Raw genomic sequence first — 20898 nt, 5'->3', positions numbered from 1 at the left:
CAAATCCTACATGATATGAGGCCTTTTTCTATCGAGCGATGGCATCCTAAATCCCAGCAGCATATCTCATTAGTTAGCTGCCATCAACGTATCTTTATAAAGAAAACCCAGCACTCAAGTGTTGTCATTTGGTAACAGCCATGCCATTTAAAAAAAAAAAGATCAACCCCTTACCCCACCCCCAACGCGCCCAACTTGGTAAAACTTAAAGTGCGAGAGCTGCGATAACACATACACAATGGAGTTGGGGAAAAAACTTTCAGCAAACACGATCAGTAGATCTATTATTAACTGGTGCTTTCAGAGTTTGTCACGTTGAGCTCTCATGAGCAGTCCCAGGAGGTGATGCTGCCCACATCGCATCTGATGCAGTGAAAAGACGTCTAGTTCTCAGGAACATTAGCAAGTGTTTTACAGGCCTTTGCTTCAAGGGCATATCAGAGGTGAGGATTTCACATACTCCCTTTCTGTCTCTTTATTTCATATTCACTTTAATAACATGTGATCCTTGTGCCAGGTCAAGGGCTGAGATGCAAATTGGGGCTGCCCTTAACCCAAGTTAAGGGCAGCGATAGAGACATATCAATTTATTTTCAGTTCCATCTCTCTATGCATGGAAAAGTTAGCACGTGCCAGGATTCCGGTACAGAATCTAAACGATGATGCACATTAGAAAGGCAAATGCGAGAATCGACTTTTTAAAGGTGTCGGGAATGGGGTCGACGCTCACCGTGTTCACCGAGTCATGTTCATTCATGCCTTCTAAGGTCAAGTGGGTTGATCGACACTTGAAGGTCATGACTCCTGACAGGAAGTTGGAAAGGCCTTCGCCGCTCTCATGCTGGTGTGATACTCCTACTAATATCCATAGTGTGGTTTAAGAGTATTTCTCAGCATTTCATATCATAGTGTGTCTTTCCACTGTGCAGATCAGTTCTGCGTGATACTGCATCAAAGCCTCCTTTCCATATACTGTATGTTACATATCGCTGCTAATGTAGTCATGAAGGATCATATGAGGAATTATGTATTTATATAATATAAAAATATAATTATATAAATACTGCAGTGTGCAGTCTTAGAGGTGATAAAGAAAGAAACATCTTCCAGCAGCCGGGCGCACGGTGGCTTAGTGGTTAGCACGTTCTCCTCACACCTCCAGGGTCCAGGGTGTTGTGGGGGATTCCCCCGGGTACTCCGGCTTCCTTCCCCAGTCCAAAGACATGCATAGTAGGCTGATTGGCATGTGTAAAGTGTCCGTAGTGTATGAATGTGAGTGTGTATGTGATTGTGCTCTGCGATAGACTGGCACTCTGTCCAGCGTGTACCCCGCCTTGTGCCCGATGCTCCCTGGGATAGGCTCCAGGTTTCCCGTGACCCTGAAGAGGAGTAAGCGGTAGAAGATGGATGGATCTTCCGGCAGCTAAGGTGCGAGTGATCATCGAGATTTAATAAACCTCTTGAAAAAGTTGAGTCCTGAATCCTAGAGAATTTTTGACTCTTATTGTCTGCATGTAAAATCCAGTGGCCATGTTAGCTACATATTAACAAACTCGCAGAATTTAACGTAACCTGTGTCACCTAATTTTATTAACTTGCCTTTTCAACCTGAAATAGCCAACATTAACATTGTATGTTAATGTTGGCTATTCTGACACTATCTGACTTTTTTTTTATATATATGTAACCATTCTCTTTTATTTCATATTGATGCATAATTCTTAGAATAGATAAGACCTGAAAATATCGATTTTATGCTTGCAGTTTGAATAAGAAATCTTTGGCAAGTTGCAAGTCAAGCTTTAAAGTCGAAATAGAGCTGCAAGTATACAGTGGTTTTACAGTATACAGTAGAATTTTCTATATTTCTGCATAAATATGACCTAAAACATCATCAGATTTTCACACAAGTCCTAAAAGTAGACAAAGACAACCCAATTAAACAAATGAGACAAAAAATATTATACTGGGTAATTTAATGATTGAGGAAAAGGATCCAATGTTACATATCTGTGGGTGGCAAAAGTATATGAACCTCTAGGATTAGCAGTTACTTTGAAGGTGAAATTAGAGTCAGGTGTTTTCAGTCAATGGGATAGATAATCAGATGTGAGTGACCCCCCTGTTTTATTTAAAGAATAGGGATCTATGAAAGTCTGATCTGATCACAACATATTTGTGGAAGTGTATCGTGGCTTGAACAAAGGAAATTTTTGAGGACCTCCGAAAAAAAGTTGTTGATGCCCATCAGGCTGGAAATGGTTACAAAAATATCTCTAAAGTGTCTGGACTCCACCAATCCACAGTCAGACAGATGGAGGCAATTTAAGACCATTGTTACCCTCTCCAAGAGTGTTCGACCAACAAAGATCACTCCAAGAGCAAGACGTGTAATAGTCCACAAGGTTACAAAGGAACCCAGGGTAACTTCTAAGCAACTAAAGGCCACTCTCACTTTGACTAATGTTAATGTTCATGAGTCCACCATCAGGAGAACACTGAACAAAAGTGGTGTGCATGGCAGGGTTGCAAGGATAAAGCCACTGCTCTCCAAAAATAACATTGCTGCCCAACAGAAGCTTTAAACTCCAAGTCAAGCTGCAAGTATATAAGGGCTCAAGTCCTTGTCTTTGCATTAATTAAGATTTGTCAAGAACATGACTCAAAAAGCATAATTTTTGTTAGCTTACAAACTATTGATATTAATTAATAATCTAATCCACTGGTTTGATTTTCATGCTTAAATTGTTATGCAAAGTCATATTCTACTCAACTTTGTGAAATGGTGAATCAGGGGCATACAGCGGAGTTGGTATCAGTATATGCTGGAGAGAGTAAGTTTTACATAGAATGGCCTTTCCATTGCAATGTGATTGATGTACAGTGGAGACTACCATACACATACACACATACACATGGAGATGTTTTCTCCTTCACTTCTCCTCCTGTTGATATTATATGTGTAGGATACCTTTAATGGGGGTGGATTTTTTCTGTTACTGGCACATTCTCTCGCTCTCTCGCTCTCTCTCTCTCTCTCACACACACACACACACACACACACACACACACACACACACAAACACAGAGACACACACACACACAAACACAGACACACACAAAGACACAGCCAATCTTTGTATTTCCAAGAACAATGGCTGCTGTGTCTAGTCTTTTGTCCAATGTGCTGTGGTTCCCCTGTGGATGTTGTTGCGACATTGCTTTAATGTTGAGTAAATGCTACAGAAAGGGAGGAAATTCTGTTGCTGGCTTTCCTGTTTCAGGATTTTTTTTAGATGTGCTGGAGATCTGTGTGCTGCAGGATGAGTGCTGACAAGAGAGAGCTGTACAAGATTACAGAGGAAGGGGAGGGGGGGCTATTCACCTCCATCATCAGGTTCGGTTTAATGTGATGACATCAGCAAGGCGGCAGCCAAGGAAGAGATTGCATCAGACCTACAGAATACACACACACACACACACACACACACACACACACACACACACACACACACACACACACACCAAACAAGCTGTATTAAACAAAGTGGGCATGAATTTTTAAAACTTTAATCCTCGTAATATCAGTAGGTTTTCTTCTGAAAAAGAAGAAAACATGACACAGCACTATCACGGTTCACAGTTAAAGTTCTTTTTTTCAGCCAAGCTCCTCTGTTTTATTCACAGTGTATTTATGTGGTCTCTTCATCCATATCGATCAGTTCAGTATATAGAGGCAAGGGAGTGAAGGCCCAGGGATTAGAAGTCTGTGTGTATTAAGTCGTGCTCAAATCATCTTATGAATAGAGAAAATTGAGCTGCTGTGCTATTGGCTGTAATGAGACTGTCCAAATAAAAGGCCGTAATTAGGAGGTTAGATAAGATCGCGGCTTCCAGTCTTCTGCTATTCACTTTCAAAACGAGCCAACTTCAGTCATCAGTAGAAGTCGGTTATCCTAGCGTACTGCTACTGCTAATGGAACTGCTAAAGTTGATCGCTATGTTTACATCCATTAAAGGAGCCTGATGTCTTTTTTTAATGCTTGAATCTCTGTGTTTTGGTTTCATCCCTTGCACTCTCTCGCTATATCTCATTGATTGGGTATTGAAAATAAAGCTCCTTAGTCTTTAGCTAATCAGTGCCATCATCATATTTAATGAACCTATCATCATTTTCTCATTATAATCAGGGTCTGATTTAATTTTTTTCCTGAAATGACCTCGGAGCTAATTAGTAGAGTAATAACTCTGGTGTGTCAAACTGAAATATAAGTGATGAAAAAACGATGAATTTCTCATTTCCATAAAGCTTTTCAGCTTTACCCAGCCTGGAACGAGACCCACCCCATTAGATCTCAGTATTGTTCTGCGTGTGCATGTGTGTGTGTGAACTGAGGGTGAGAATGAGAGTAAATAATTTAAACTGAATTTGGGGGCATATATGTTCACTGTATTTATGTATTTATGTTTAAAGTGGAAGGTCATGCTGAGGCTCATTTTATTTATTTTTTTTCTCTCTTTAATTGACTGAATGTCTGAGAATGTTTATAATATTCACGCCATTTGCTTTTTAACACAATAATGTGACTTCTGTTTGTAAAAGAGCCCCAATGTTTCCTACTATTTGTTACTGATGATAAATTTAGGGTGAGGTTTTGGTGCAGGTGCCTGCTTAGTGGAGCAGTAACTCCCCCTAAAGATATAACAGTGTAGGTGCGTGTGTGTGCACGCGTGTGCGTGTGTGCATGCGTGCGTATACGTGCGTGTATGTGTATGTACGTCTGTGTATGTGTGTGTACATGTACGTGAACATGTGTACACACGTGTGTAGAGTGTTAAGGTATATTAGTGAACTAGGTACAAAGGGGACTGATCACAGCAGAACTAAGACTGAAATCTCTGTTCCATCCTCACATCTTCATTCTCGCTCTTATTCATGTTTCCTGCACTTCCCCCTCAATCTATCTCTCTGCTTTCGGAGTTGCCGAATCGTTTGCTGCATATTCATGAGTGGACTGACAGGCTGCCACTCTAAGTACAAATCTAGCCCCGAGCCCATGGTCTGGCACACTCACACGCTCTCTTGCATGCGCACTCACACACACAGTGTCACAGACAGAAAGATGGACATAGAGGGTTTTTCCTTTATTTGGAGATGGTGCATCTCGTCTCTCGTCTCAATAGCAATTGATGGTTGCCAAGCAACAGCAGAGTGTGTGGCTCAAGGGCTCAAGGGGCCAAGCGTTTTTGCTCTGGAGGACGTGCCTGCAAGGAACACCTCCTCTGCTTAGCTGCTCCAACACATATTCATTTATAGGAGCTTGTTTTCTGTTCATGTTTCATTTGTTACTGCCCAATTTTCTCTGAGCTTTCATCAACTGTTGCAAGTCCACTAATAAAAAAAGGGGGCGGGTGGTAATAGAGTCAAATGAAATTAGTTAAGATGTGTTTGTTCTAATATGAAGAATGGAGTGAAAGTAGTTCAGCTGTATATGTGCAGATCAAAGGAAAACTCAAGATTCAAGAATGAGTTACATCCACTGTATATGACTGCAGAGTGAGGTAGATAAGCATATATTTGAGCCCATAAATTATTCAACGATATGCCCTTCAAATATTTCTATGTAGGAAGTTTAGGATTGCACTCTAAAAGGTAAGGTTATCCTTTCAATTGAGCTCATGTCAGTGAATTCGTTAGCATAAGCAGTGAAAATTATGAACATTATAAAATCTGGGATGGCACAGTGGAGCACCTGGTAATGTTGTTATCTCAAAGATCCAGGGTGCTGGGTTTGATCTTGAGCTCAACTTACTCAGAATTTAGCACATTCTTCACATGGTCATAGAGAAGTTCTGCTTCAAGGTGTGTGGCGAGCAGATCCCCACCATCAGAAAGAGCCCAGGAAAGGTATTCAGCAGTAGTCTAAAGGATGCAGATTCCAGCAAGGCTACCTGTGCTGACCTTGAGGTCTGTCAACAGATCTGGTCTCCACAGAAAATTCATGGCCTGGATCTATCAGCATGCGAACCTTTCAAGAATACTCTGGCCCCTGCTGATCTACAACATCCCCATCTCTCTGGTGAAATACTTTTTTTGAGAGGAAGGTCAGCAGTAGGTGGCTGGGATTACCTTGCAGCTTGAGCAGCATCATGCTGTATGGAAACAGCAATAAACTCAAGCTCCCTTTCAGATCTGTCAAGGAGGAGTGCATTGTGACATGGGCATGAGAATAGCAACAGTACACAGAATCAGGTAACCCCAAAGTGGCTAGCACAGGCATCATAGTGAGGACTGGGAGGAAGTGGATGGCGGCTGATGCAGGATGGCAGAGTCCCATCTGCAGCATAAGGTTCTCCTAGGGAGAGTGGTGCAAGGCAAGAGTGGTCTGGGTAGTGTGACCGCAGCCCATTATGACACAAGCAATAGGAAGGAGCAGCAGAGACTGGTGCAGGAGGAAGCTGGATGACCAGAAGCGCCCGAAGCAGAAGCATAATCTCTGCCCTATGTGTTTGCTTACCTCATCACATGACTGGATGATGATAGTTCACTTGGAAACATAGCTGAAGATCCCACTGCACATAACCCAGACTTCAGTACAGACATTACCCTGATCACAGAGACCACCAAAGAGATAATCCTGCTGGAGTTCATTGTACCTTAGGAGGAGAGGGTGGTGGAGGGACAGGAGAGGAAGAAAGCTAAATAGGAAGAGCTGCTAGTGGACTGTTGCAGGAAAGGTTGGATGTCAAGGTGCATGCCTATAAAGAGGGTTGTATGGGGTTCATACTGAGGGACTGGCCTGTGGCACTCTAAGCATTACTGGGCTAAATAGAATGAGAGCCATTAGTTCCAACTCAGAGGCAGCAGAGAAAGCCTCAAGGTGGCTCTGGCTAAAGAGCAAAAAGGATTGGAGGAGGTTACTTGGACACAGGCCGGGGCTCAGTCACCTCTGGCCGGGTTGCCTGAATGAGGATGTGTCCAGGTTTTGTGCATCAAAAGATGTATGCTTCAACATAGTCCTTTCTTATTTCCACTGTTTTCTATTTTCTATTTTGTTTTCTCTTTCTGTATTTGCTTATGGGATTTGCCATGACTCCCTGTGATCTGACCTTTGCAATGGACATGGACTACAGTTCATAGATAAGATAAAATAAAAACACTCTGGCCCTCAAGTGCTAAATGATGAGTGCTATTTCATCTGAATTGTTCCAAGTCATGACAAGAGTTTTCAGCTAAAGCACTGGGCACACTGTTAGTGTGATTACTGTGACCTACCTCTTGGCTGAAGAAGAATGTACTGTGGGGACCTCAGAAAACAGAGGTCACAAAAATCACTCACTATGTGACTGTTTGAAAGTAGATTTTAGCTCTTTGTCTATCTGGAATTGTATCACTCCAGGCAGCATTTTTGAAAGAAAGCACTTTTCCTCTTGCTGGGCTATCTTTTACAAAAGTGCTCTTTTCTCTCTTACATCACTCTCTCCTCTAGACCTTTTACTTCTATCAGACTTTTCTTTTCTTTTTTTTTTATTCACCTCATTCTGGATAAATGTGCTTAAGACACTAAGCTGAGGACATACACAAAGTTATTCTGAGCGATCACTTTAATCCTATGATGAAAATTTCTCTCCTGCTAGGAGCATTCTCTTCTAGGATGACAGTGTGTCCATCCACAGACCACAATGGCTGAACAAATGGGTGTGAAAATGGTTTAAATCATATTGCTATTGCCTTCACAGTCACCAGATCTCAGCCCTGTTGAAAAATCAACAAAACATTAATTGAGAGAATATCTTTTGGAATGGTGTTCATCCCTCCAGTACAGTTCTCTTGTGGTTTTTCTTGTGGTTCATGGATGCTCACAAATTCAGCCCAACATTTTAATAAGCCACATTTATGTTCATTATTTCCTTTCATTTGACACTTATTGTGTCCCTTATTTGTATTACACTTATATGTATTTCTATGGTGATTTCATCGTGGTTCTCTGTGTACTATATCTTAGTATCACCTTAATATTGCTGCTGTAAAAGTGTTAGCCTTGAGGCACAGTGTAAATAGAAATAGCTAGATTGTGGGAATAAACTTTCAATCCAGAATAATTCTGTTAAAAGGCTTATTATTCACTTTAATTTTTGTGAAGACATCAGAGTGCTGGTGATGTTAAAAGAATGAGGAATGGGAGAATCGCAAAATGCCCTGTTTCAGTTTTCCTCTGGCAGCTATAAACCTCATGGTCAAAACTTCTACCTCTTTGCATCATGTGCAGATAAATGGATAATCTCACATACTCACACAAATCCTCCTCAGGCCTCTTCATTTGGTGCATATGGATGCACTTGGCCTTTTTGTCTGACAGATACATTCAAATATTCTCCACAGTCAGCAGAATCTGCCACAATCACTGCTGTTGGGATGAAACGTGTTGGTTTATCATAATATTTGCATATTTTAATTATTCTGCAATATAATAGATTTGTATGAGCTGGGATTTTCTCAGCATGTGCTTGGTTCAGCTCCAGTGGACCTCCAAAGGGAAAGAGAAGACAGTGAGAAATGCTGAAAGTTGAGTCATATAGTACTGTGGTGGTAGTCATACAAATCCACTGACACAATAGCTGTTCATGGACACAGATGGCCCAATTAACAAACAAGAAGCTTTAGCACACCTACACAGGGCATTACTGGCTAGATGACATTAGAAAAATAGAAAACTGGGGCTAAAATGGGATTTACAAGATGGGAAACCAACAATATAGGAACAGCACCAATCAGTCTACTGATTTTTTTTGTTTTAAAGAAAAGGTTTCTGATTACGTCTGCAGGGTTCCGATTAACTACATTTGCATAGCTAGACCTTAATGTCTCAGTATTCCTTGTTTTGGCTTAAAAATACTAATAAAATATCGTATTCCTTTCTGGCAATGGCACACGATTCAGTAAAGCAAAAGGTTTGAACACATTTTGCTTAAATTATCAAGTGTATTTACACAGCACAGCAACATTTCACTTTTGAAAAGAATTCATTTCTCCATTAAGCAGAATGACACTGTATAACAATCATTATTATTATAACCAATACAGTGTGTTATGATTTACATTTACATCAAATTATAGAACTAGGGCTCAGCCATTCACGTATACCCTAAGTTAACCCCTGACTGCAATGTATTCTCATTTATAATTCAGATTTATCCATTATTTTAATGTTGTTCTTTTTTTTTTTAGTTCGATGTTATGCCTAAAAGGGGCTAAAACAGGGGTGTCCAATCTTATCCAGAAAGGGCAGGTTTTCATTCCAACCAAGAAGAAGCCACACCTGAGTGTCTCCTGCTTGATTGGAATGAAAACCTGCACCCACACTGGCCCTTTGTGTATAAGATTGGACACCCCTGGACTAGAAGCATATAAGAAATATTTATTGCATGCAAACAATGCTCTTATTAAATGCTGCACTCAGATTTGTGAAATTTCTAATCAAATGGGGGAGTGGTTGTGTTTCTCTATTACAGCTAGACAGGTGTTCCTCACACTGCAACCTAATCATACACGTTTGTTCTATTTTCATTCACAGACACAGTTGAAGTAAAGCATGTTGATTATAAATCTGCACTTATATAGCGCCTTTTAACCTTAGCGGTTCTACAAAGCGTTTTATGCTGTTTCTCATCCACCCATTCACACACATACATCACAGAGGCAAGGCGCTAGCCTGCCATTGGGAGCAACTTGATCTTCAGTGTCTTGCCCATGGAAGACACTTCGGCATATGGAGTCATGTGGGCCAGGAATTGAACCGCCGCCCCTGCGATTAGTGGACAACCCGCTCTACCACCTGAGCCACATGATTATAAGCTTCTAGAAACAGCACTCGGTTAAGCGAAATGAGAAACTGCAGCAAAATGCATGTATTACACTTGTAATTGTATAATATGTATACTGTTTCTCAGTTTAAACAAATGTGTATCAGTTGCACAGATTTATAACATTCCCTGTCTGTGAACACAGATGTGCAGATGTGCAGACTAATGGAGGGATGACATTTGTGAAGTGTTCCTGGTGGAACAGTAACTCAGTGGTCTGTGAAGTCTGTGCTGTAGCCCATGACTCTGTAGTGCTTAGGATTTATCCCATTTGATGGTTACTGCCTTTGTGCCCTTCAACAAGGGTACCAAACCTTAACTCACTTTACAAAGACTGTCTGTGTTCACAAATGTACATTGCTGTAGACAAATATCTGAATTTTATGTTGAAATAATATTCACTCATTTGATGAATTTACTCCAAATGGGATGGCAGTCCATTTAAGGGTACCATGCACACACACATCTACACCTACGGACAATTTTACAAGTGTCACTTGAATTCAAAAGACACATTTTCTGAAGTTTCCAATGATGAGACTCTAGAAAATCCATCCATCCATCCAGCCATCTTCTACCACTTACTCCTTCTTCAGGGTCGTGGCTCTAGAAAATCTTGACTGCTCAAATCAGATATGCCCAAAAAAAATCAGATTTGAGCTGTCGTTCTAATCAAAGCACACGTGGATATGTCATATGTATGTAGATGTAATTACTCATGAATCTATAAACTAACCAGGAAAACTTTTGACAATGTTGTAAAGTAAAGTGAAATGGAAAAGCCATATATATCTAGCTAGAATAAGAACATTTCAATTTACTTATCTTATAGTGCAAACAGAATCTTGGCCATCTTAATAGTTGTAAAGCTGAAGTGTTGGCAGTGACGTCCACACTGAGATTTATTTCTGGGCTGTTCATTTGCATCTGAATCTAATCAAGTTGTTAATAATGAAGGAAATGTGGTGGCCGAAGCGGCTTACTTAAGATGAGACTTGAGTGGGTGTAGTACTTCAGCTGGGTGCAAAAGTGTGGGTGATGTTACACACATTTTACACACACACACACAAACACACACACACACACACACACACACACACACTTGTGCACACATTTATGTGCTGTGGAAGCCTTCAGTCTGCTGTCCAACTTTGATTCTTTAGTGTTGCAATAGGGCCCAGGGTGTGTGTGTGTGTGTGTGTGTGTGTGTGTGTGTGTGTGTGTATTCCATGATGCTGAACCTAGCTACAATTGCTCGTTGTCACCCCCATTTCATCCCCCATTACCTCTGCTGGGAGGGCAAGGCAGGGAGCAAGAAAGCAGGGGCCAAGAGTAATAGAGGGATGAGAGAGAGAGAGAGAGAGAGAGAGAGAGAGAGAGAGAGAGAGAGAGAGAGAGAGAGAGAGAGAAATGGGATAATACATAGGATAATCCAATACTATGTATTGGAGATAATCCCAGGATTGCTGGGTCCACTACTACTTACAAATAAGAAACATGTTTATATTTCTAAACACCCGTTAGTTGCAATTTGATTAAAGTCTTTTTTCTATCTTTTTATGGACCACTCACTAGTTTGTAATGAACGTAAAGAATTTAATATAATGAATGTAATGACTGACTCAATGTACTATTGTATGCATTGTATTTTCCATATAGTTGCAATCAAAATTATTCAACCTCCAGTGCAAATCAGGTTTAATGTCAACATTTACAGACTTTCAGCTGTTTGCAATGAACAAATCAAACAAAAGCAATTGAAATAGTTCAACACAATGAATGCTTCAAGTTGTTTCCCCAAATTCAACTGAAAATGCAACTTATAACGACTTCTCCAGTTTGAAAATTATTCAACCCCTTCATGGCAAGCATTTTTACTACTTAGTAGCACACCCTTTTACTGTTATCACCTTCTGCATACAAGATGCATAGCCAGACACCAGCTTCTGGCAGCATTCCTGAGGAATCTTCTCAATGGCCTCCAGTTCAGTAATATTCTTGGGTTTGTGTGCTGCAACCGCCTGCTTCAAATCCCACCAGAGATTTTCTATGGGGTTCAAGTCAGGTGACTGTGATGGCCCTGTAGAATCTTCCAGGACGTCTTCAGCAACCAAACCTTGGTGGAATTTGAGGTATGCTTGTGATCATTGTCTTGTTGGAAGTTCTAATGACACCCAAGCTTCAGCTTCCTGACAGACAGCATGATGTTTTCTCCTAGGATTTCCTGATACTTCAATAAATTCATCTTGTCTTCCACACACTGCAGGTTTCCAGTGCCAGAGGATGCAAAGCAGCCCCAGAGCATCACTGAGCCACCACCATGCTTGACTGTGGACAGAGTGTTCTTTCTTCATTCTTCTTCCTACATACGTACAGCTGATCCATGGTGCTGAAAAGTTCAAGTTTTGTTTCATTGTTCCACAGAACAGAATCCCAAAACTTCTGTGTCTTATTTATATGATTTTGAGCCAACTTTTCTTGTACTTTTGGGTTAGTAGTGGTGTACGTGTTAGAGCTCTGGCATGGAAAACATCTGCATTTAGTACGCGCCATACTGTGAACTCACAGAAACCTCAGTGTCGGTTACCACCAAGTCTTGCTGCAGGTCTTTTGCAGTCACTCAAGGGTTTTTCACAACCTGCCTTCTCAGAAATCTGGTTGCAGCCATTGATAATTTCCTTTTTCTGCCCCTCCCAGTGTATCATTATTTTCTGCCCCTAGCCAGTTCAGGTATTTCATGTGTTCCAGCTCAAGCACACCTGGTGCAACTAATGAAGCCCTTGATTAGCTGCATCAGGTGTGCTTGAGACAACACCTGTTTTGCATATATGTGTTGTGAGGGATTCTATTCAGGGTGTTGAATAATTTTGAAACTGGAGAAATCATTAAAAGTTGCATTTTCAGTTGAATTTGGGGAAACCACTTGAAGCATTTCAATTGCTTTTGTTTGATTTGTTCATTGCAAACAGCTGAAAGTCTGTAAATTTTTGACAATAAACCTGATTTTGAATCATTTTGATTGCAACTGTATGCTGGTTTGCGGTGGTGCGGTGTATAGTGTTGCTGCCACACAGCTCCAGGGTCCCAGCTTCTATACTCAGTTCAGGTAACTGTTTCTGTTTCTGTGCATGCTCTCCCCATTACCATGTGGGTTTCCTCTGGATTCTCTGGTTTCCTACCACCTCTGAATAGTACAGTAGGTCGACTGGTAAAGATAAATTGCCCCTAGGTGTGAATTTGTGTGTGCATTGTGCCCTGTGATGGGCTGGTCTCCCATCTAGGATTTATTCCTGCTTCATGCCCACAGGCCCACAGGATTGACTCTGGATCCACCATGACCCTGACCAGGATAAGAGCTTATTGAAAGTGAGTGAGTGATGTGTTGGTGACGTTGGGGTACTGATTGGAAGGTCATGAGTTCGAACCCCAGCACCGCCAAGCCGCCACTGTTGGGCCCTTGAGCAAGGCCCTTAACCATAAACTGCTCAGATATATAAATGTAAGTCGCTCTGGATAAGGGAGTCTCCTAAATGCCACAAATGTAATGTAATGGAGCGATGTGTACAGAGCTCTGTGCATTGGTTCATGAGTAGCAGGATAGGGACTGGGAGTTCCTGCCCAGGGGCCCAGGATTTACTAATCCATCCCCAATGAGATGTGAGGCACCATAAGGCAGTCCTCAGAGGTCTTGTCTCATGGCAATAAGCAAGAGAGAAAGAGAGAGAGGCTGATCCTGTGATCCTGGGTGACTCAGTAAGAAGTGTTTCACACCCTGCTGATCCATGCAACAACCCTGAGACTGATAAAACTTAATGAGCCATGTCAGATATCTGGGGACAAAAAGATCCATTGAGCCTCTTATCATGCTCAGCAGTAAACATGTTAAAATAGGTATCTGGTCAACATGCATCCTGGGTGATCATATTCGATCACATCATCTCCAACTCTGTTCAGGGTAGAACACCCTTTCAGCTGACGTTTTCCTTTCGTATGTTCCTCTCATTTTTATTCCCTCTCTCTCTTTTTATAATTGTCCTTTTAGTCCAGAGAGAAAAATAAGTCCTTCATAGTGGTTTGATCTGCTTGCTTCAAAGTGTGGGACTCTCCACAGCCCGAATACAGATGAAGACATAAGCTATGGAGATGAGATGCGGATGAGGACTGAGATATAGTCTGTGTGATTATTTCTGTTCTGTGTAATAAGTACTGTCTTAATTATGTTTTACAGTTTGATATAAAATAGATAAGGGGGGCAAGGTGGGGTTTGCATGTTCTCTACGTGCTTCGGGGATTTCTCCGGTTTCCTCCCCAGTCCAAAGACATGTGTTGCAGTGACTGACATCTCTAAATTGTTTGTATTGTGCGAATGGGTGGGTGAGTGTTTGTGCGATTGTGCCTTGGAATGGGCTGGCATCCTGTCCAGGGTGTCCTCTGCCTTGTGCCCTGAGTCCCCAGGGATAGACTCCAGGTGCAATCACGACCCTGTGTAGGATAAGCAGCACCTAACTTGGATGGATGGATAAAAATAGAAAAAAAATCTTCTCTTTTGTTTACTCTCTCCCTTTCTCAGACACTGTGTGTGTGTGTGTGTGTGTGTGTGTGTGTGTGTGTGTGTGTGTGTGTGTGTGTGTGTGTGTGCGTGTGTGTGTGTGTGTGTGTGAGTGTTTTGCCACAACACACTTGTCCATGCTAGCACAGTGGGAATCATGGTAGTGTAAAGTGAGTGTAAGAATTTTCACTCCACCCACCCATCCACATCTCTCTCTCTCTCTCTCTCTCTCTCTCTCTCTCACTCACACTCACTCACACACACACATACACACAAACAAACCTATAATTATCCTAACGTGATGTTGAACTGGACTCTTTCCAATTCACTTCCATAAACACACACACACACACACACGTACACACACACACACACACACACACACACACACACACACACACACACATACACAAACAAACAAACACAAACCTATAATTATCCTGATGTGATGTAGAACTGGACTCTCTCCAGCAGTTCCACTTCCCTAAACACAACACATACATACACATACACACACACACACACACACACACACACACACACACACACACACACACACACACACACACACACACCACAACCACCACCAGCTCACAAACTGGCTAGCAGCAAAATATTCTGGAGATAAACACACATATGCAGATGTATAAGTCTCAGTGCTATTATTTGGAATTGTGAGGATCCATGAAAGAGGTGAGACAGAGAAAGCAAGCAATGACAAGGAACAAAAACTTTTGAAAATACATATTCAGGATATAAACTGCCAAATAATTACAGACTTTTTTTCTCAGTTTCTTATTTAATCCAGAATAATACACCTAATGGCATAGCAATGTTGACTTTGGGTTTAATGGCTTTGTACTATGAGCGTGCTAATATGCATATCTTAGACAAAGATTAACAAAGAAGCTAGTAAACAAGACATATTCTTAAAAGAAAGAAGAAAGTAATTGAAAGAGAGATGAGAAAAAATAAAAATGAGAAAATTAGTGGAATTCTGTCTTGTTTTTATTGGCCAGTTGGTCCATGTCTAATCACGATTATTGACTATGGACTCATTATGGTCTCTCTTTCTCTCTCTCTCTCTCTCTCTCTCTCTCTCTCTCTCGCTCTCTCACACACACACACACACACACACACACACACACACACACACACACACACACACACACACACACACACACACACAGACAGACAGAGATTAACATTTTATCCAGTAATTGGGAGGCACAGCTAAGAAACTGTAACGATGATTTTGACGATGATGTTGGTCATTATTATTATTATTATTATTATTATTATTATTATTATTATTATTATTGTAAATAGACTTCCCCATGCCCTTAAAAATTGGATTTTTAAATGGAAAATTTTTCTTCCTGTTAAATTATTTGCTAAAAATGTAACTATTCAAATCCAAATATAAACAAATATAAGCTTGTCTGTTAGCAGTTTGCTATCTGTATATTTAGTGCTCCAAATTGTGTGAGAAAGCTGTTCTTTATTTCTTTCCTTCTTTCTACATTATTTTAATTTTATTATTATTTATATTATACTTTCATTAGCTGTGTGTGTGTGTGTGTGTGTGTGTGTGTGTGTGTGTGTGTGTGTGTGTGTGTGTGTGTGTGCGTTTTGTGCAGAGTTAGACTTTAATCATGTACATTTTCAAGAGACACTTGGAACAGTTTCTTCATCTCAAAATACTCAGCACACTCCACCTTCCTTCTCCCTCCATCTTTTCCACTACTATTCCCACTCTCATTCCCTCTTTCCCTCAGTCTTTCTCATTCTGATTCCCTCTCTCATTCCCTCTTTCCCTCTCTCTTTCTCATTCTGATTCCCTCTCTCATTCCCTCTTTCTCATTCTGATTCCCTCTCTCTTTCTCATTCTGATTCCCTCTCTCATTCCCTCTTTCTCATTCTGATTCCCTCTCTCTTTCTCATTCTGATTCCCTCTCTCATTCCCTCTTTCTCATTCTGATTCCCTCTCTCATTCCCTCTTTTCCTCTCTCTTTCTCATTTTGATTCCCTCTCTCATTCCCTCTTTCCCTCTCTCTTTCTCATTCCGATTCCCTCTCTCATTTACTCTTACCGTCTCTGGTTCCCCCTTTCCCTCTCTTATTCAGTGTTCTTCTCTCATTCTCTCTTTCCCTCTCTCATTTCCTCTGTGCTTCTCTCATTCTCTCTTTCCCTCTCTCATTTCCTCTGTGCCTCTCTCATTCTCTCTTTCCCTCTCTCATTTCCTCTGTGCCTCTCTCATTCTCTCTTTCCCTCTCTCTTTCCCTCTCTCATTCCCTCTTTCCCTCTCTCATTTTCTCTGTCCCTCTCTCATTCTCTGTGCCTCTTTCATTCTCTCTGTGCCTCTCTCGTTTCCTCTGTTCCTCTCTTCCCCTTCCCTCTTTCCCTCTCTGATTCTCTGTCTCATTCTAGTCCTGTTTATCTATCAGTTTTTACTGCACCTTGGTTTTGGGCTAATTGTTCTGAAGGATATCAAAAGTGCTTCTGTTACTGGCAGGCAAAATCAAGCTTTTGGATGATTTCTTAACAAATGGGTTTTGAGGAAAATGATAAAATATTAGTGATTTGCCTCCTGGCCATGCTATCCTTATCCAAGTTCAGGAAAACCAATGTTTCAACAGCAGTAATTTTGCCAAATTGATGATGTTATTTTGTTTCACTGTTCCACAGGGTTTCTCAGTACTGGAGATCAATCTGCTAAAGGGAACTATGGGCTGTTGGACCAGATCCAGGCACTACGCTGGCTCAATGAGAATATTGGCCATTTTGGAGGAGATCCAGAGCGCATCACTATATTCGGCTCAGGAGCTGGAGCCACTTGCATCAACCTGCTAATCCTCTCCCATCACTCTGAGGGTAAGACTCTTTGTGTAACATCATTTGTTAATATTTATCTAAAAGTTAGTATATATTTGGGTATATAATACAAATCATGCCCAGCTTCAAGGGATCATTAATCTGCTTTTAATATAATGGATATCCTAACAATGTAGTATTCTGTCTCTATTATGGTGTGTGTGTGTGTGTGTGTGTGTGTGTGTGTGTGTGTGTGTGTGTGTGTGTGTGTGTTGGCTATTAACGGTATGTTTGCTGCTGGACTCCTACTGTTGCACTTTAAGGCCCTGATTTACTAAGACACCAAATAAAGTGTACTAATTTGTTTATGAAATCAAATGAAGTGTGTGCTGTTAGTGGAAGTGTTTTGTAAAGTACGTCGCATGTAAAGTAAAGGGGGAAATATTTTAATGTGGTCATTATGAATGCTGTTTGTTTTCAAAAGCAGTGGCAAGTTTAGATCTCAAAGAACTCACTGAAGAATAAAACTAATAGTTACCTCACACATGCATAAGTGTGTGTCAAGTATAATGCTGATTATAGATGGTTAGACGCTTCAAAAACTTTTCCAAATACAATATGAACAGAAAATATATCAGTTTAAACACGATCGTGTTCTGTTCATTAGGTGTAGCTCTCTTTCAACAGTGTTAGAAGTTACAATTTCAAGAATCTTTCTCATTATTCTGAGACATTGAGACATAATTTAATTAAACTTTAATTAAAAGTCTCAGTGTGTGTTTAGACATGCAAAAGTTTAAGAAATCTGGACCTAACACTCTTTTTCATCTTTGTCTTGATGTGTGTGTGTTTTCGCTTCAGTGATCTAACAGTTTTGTTTTTTACCCACTCACAGTTCCTATACTCATTGTCACTGTTGTTGTTGTTGTGTGTGTGTGTGTGTGTGTGTGTGTGTGTGTGTGTGTGTGTGTGTGTGTGTGTGTCTGTCTTCATGCTGTCACACTCAACTCTTCTCCATTGTCAAAAAAAAAGTGTTCATCTTGGTCCCTAACATCCTCATCCTCACTGTCATCCTCACCACACCCTGACCTGTCAGTCACAGAAGGTAAGCCCTCACAAGTGTTGTCCATGGAGACACCAATCATGTCAGCCCAGCTTTGTTTAGTTACTGGTGTTAAACCGCTTAGGAAGATACTCAGCTGTAATATAATTCAGAGGCATGTGGAGACCCAGTGAGAGTGCAGTCTTACACACATGCACAGCAATTCCAATAAATAAATAAAAACCTCAGATTGTGGGTTGGTGATTGAAAACTTGGATGCTAAAATCATAGGAATAGAAATGGTTAAATGGGGGGCAAGAAAATGTTTGTTGTTTGTTAAGTTCAAATTAATGCATCATTTTTCTCGCTTATAAAATTGAGGCCAAAAGTTTACATACACCTAGGTTAAAGATATTCAATCTCAGTTTTTCACAACTCATTCACATTTACATTTCTTTTGGCATGTTAAATAGTGCATCTACTTTGTACACATGAGCATTTTTTATTCATTTTTTTATTTTTTTTTAAATAACAATCAATTTCAGACAGATTTATTTCAGCTTTAATTCACAATATCAGAATTCCAGTGGGTCAAAGTTTTACTTTACACAAAGTTAACTGTCATAATTATGAGTTAAATATGAGTGCACCTGTGGCTGTATTTTAAGGCATACATTTTACATCATGTGTTAATTTTTAATACACGTGCATGTGTAGTTAAGGACAACACATTTTGTGCTGCTTTCAACACAATCAGTATGTTAGTACATTTAACACATGCTCTGTGTTAGATCATTTCCACACAAAAATGTTAAAAAATAACACAGAGATGTGTTCTTTATCCTTTCTTTCCCCTATAATTATCCTAAAATACAATTTGTTTGTATGCTAAAATGCTCTAAAAATAAACAAACAGTTGCATGAAATTCAAATGACATTTGTTAAAATCTTTTTTTTTTTTTAATGACAGATGTAAGAATTGGGGTTGATGCATCTTCTTACAAATCTCTCTGCCATCTGGGAAGACAAGAGTCCCACTTCCTTCCATTTGAAAAGTTGTAAAAGAGCAAAAAGAGTGTTGGTTAGTTGTTAGCTACAAAATATGGATAAATGCCTTTGGGTTTTAACTGAGAAATTGTGTTACAGAATCCCAAATTGTGTAATATTGGAAATGTGACCTCCTCTCTCCTACTGGACAAAATGGTGCTGTAGCCTCACCAGGAAAATCTAGCTGACTTCTGAATATTTATTTTTCTGCCTTTAGCACGTCACCACCAATTTTTTTTGCACAACCTAATTAAGACAACCAACATAGTGAGTTACCAAAATACAGAGATAATGGAAAGCATTGCAACCAAAACCCCATCCTCTCTTTTTGTCACGTTAACCTTGTGAAGAACTTGTGGCCTTGCCATTACTGAGCTAGCTAAGTTCTGTAAGCCACTGACTGTCTGCACCTGTTAACCAGCATTAACATTCACCGAATTCATGAAGAAACACAACCCTAACACATCCTCCTAATGCTATTTACTACAGCTTGCCTTGTCCAAAACACTTGCTAAATGTAGTTAACCATAACCCACTCTCTGTATTACATCATGGTGAATAGCTGTAATGCTACGTTATTGTTAACTCTCAAAAAGTGATTGTCTAACATTACTGTGAGCCGTATGCTAAAGTATCATTATCAACTCAGGTGAGTGTTTAGGTTAGCTTCACTCATCTCTACTGTGACTGGTGACAGCATCCAGCTAGCTAACCCTAACTCGGAGCCTCAGATAAAGTGCAGACCCAAAGAGTTATAAAATATCCTCAGTCCACATTTCACAGCCAACGTAAACACATGACACTAGTCGTGTAACACCAACACTGAGGAAGCAGTACATGATATTCACTTTTGACGCCGGCATAATAGGTAAAGTTAATTATCACACGCTGAGTTGCTTTAAAATGAATACACTTTCGAGAGCTCCCTGCCTAAAGATCACAAACTCGGCCAGGCATTTTCAGCAGCATTAACGCTAAAAAGTGATGAACGCTAACTTACTGGTGGTCATTTGGTTTCCTTGCCTCAAGACTCTGACTCCATGGTCACAATCAAAACGCCAAAGCAACGAACATTCACTTTGAGACGAGTTGAGATTGGGATGATGACGTCGGCAGGACGACGTCAGAACAGCTCAAGACATCAGCCAGAAATTCATAACTTGGTTGCAAAAGGGTTCTTCCACCTGGACCATGATCCTAAACATACCTCCAAAGCTGTAACAAAATGGCTTAAAGACAACAAAGTGAAAGTATTGGAGTGGCCATCGTAGAGCCCTGAAATTAAAACAAAATCTAAGATAAAACAAAATCAATCTGAGTAAATACAAAATACGGTTTTTAAATAGTGTTATTTATTGAAGCAAAAATGTTATCCAATACCAACTTGGCCTGTGTGAAAATGTGTTTGCACCCATAGTTACTGAATCCCTAAATCTATGAAACTGCATTCATAATGGAGTTCAGCTGGACTAGACACAACCAGACCTGATTACTGCAAACCCTGTTCCACCACATCACCACTTAAATAGAACTTTTTCTATCATGAAGTAGGTTAAAAGATCTTACTCAATAACACACAATG

General features: G+C 40.4%; 1 protein-coding gene across 1 annotated transcript in view; it reads left to right on the top strand.

Annotated features, from left to right (window-relative positions):
* nlgn2a (neuroligin 2a) overlaps positions 1–20898 on the top strand; it is a 113921-nt gene that overhangs the window by 79717 nt on the left and 13306 nt on the right. Inside the window, exon 4 of the mRNA XM_017472222.3 lies at positions 17102–17287. Within this exon, the coding sequence (XP_017327711.1) occupies positions 17102–17287 (186 nt within the window). The remainder of the gene's footprint in view (positions 1–17101; positions 17288–20898) is intronic.

This window comes from Ictalurus punctatus, chromosome 7 (genome assembly GCF_001660625.3).
Source record: "Ictalurus punctatus breed USDA103 chromosome 7, Coco_2.0, whole genome shotgun sequence".
Classification (NCBI taxonomy): Eukaryota; Metazoa; Chordata; class Actinopteri; order Siluriformes; family Ictaluridae; genus Ictalurus; species Ictalurus punctatus.
Note: the sequence above shows the minus strand (reverse complement) of the source record. Positions and strands in the feature narration are given on the sequence as shown.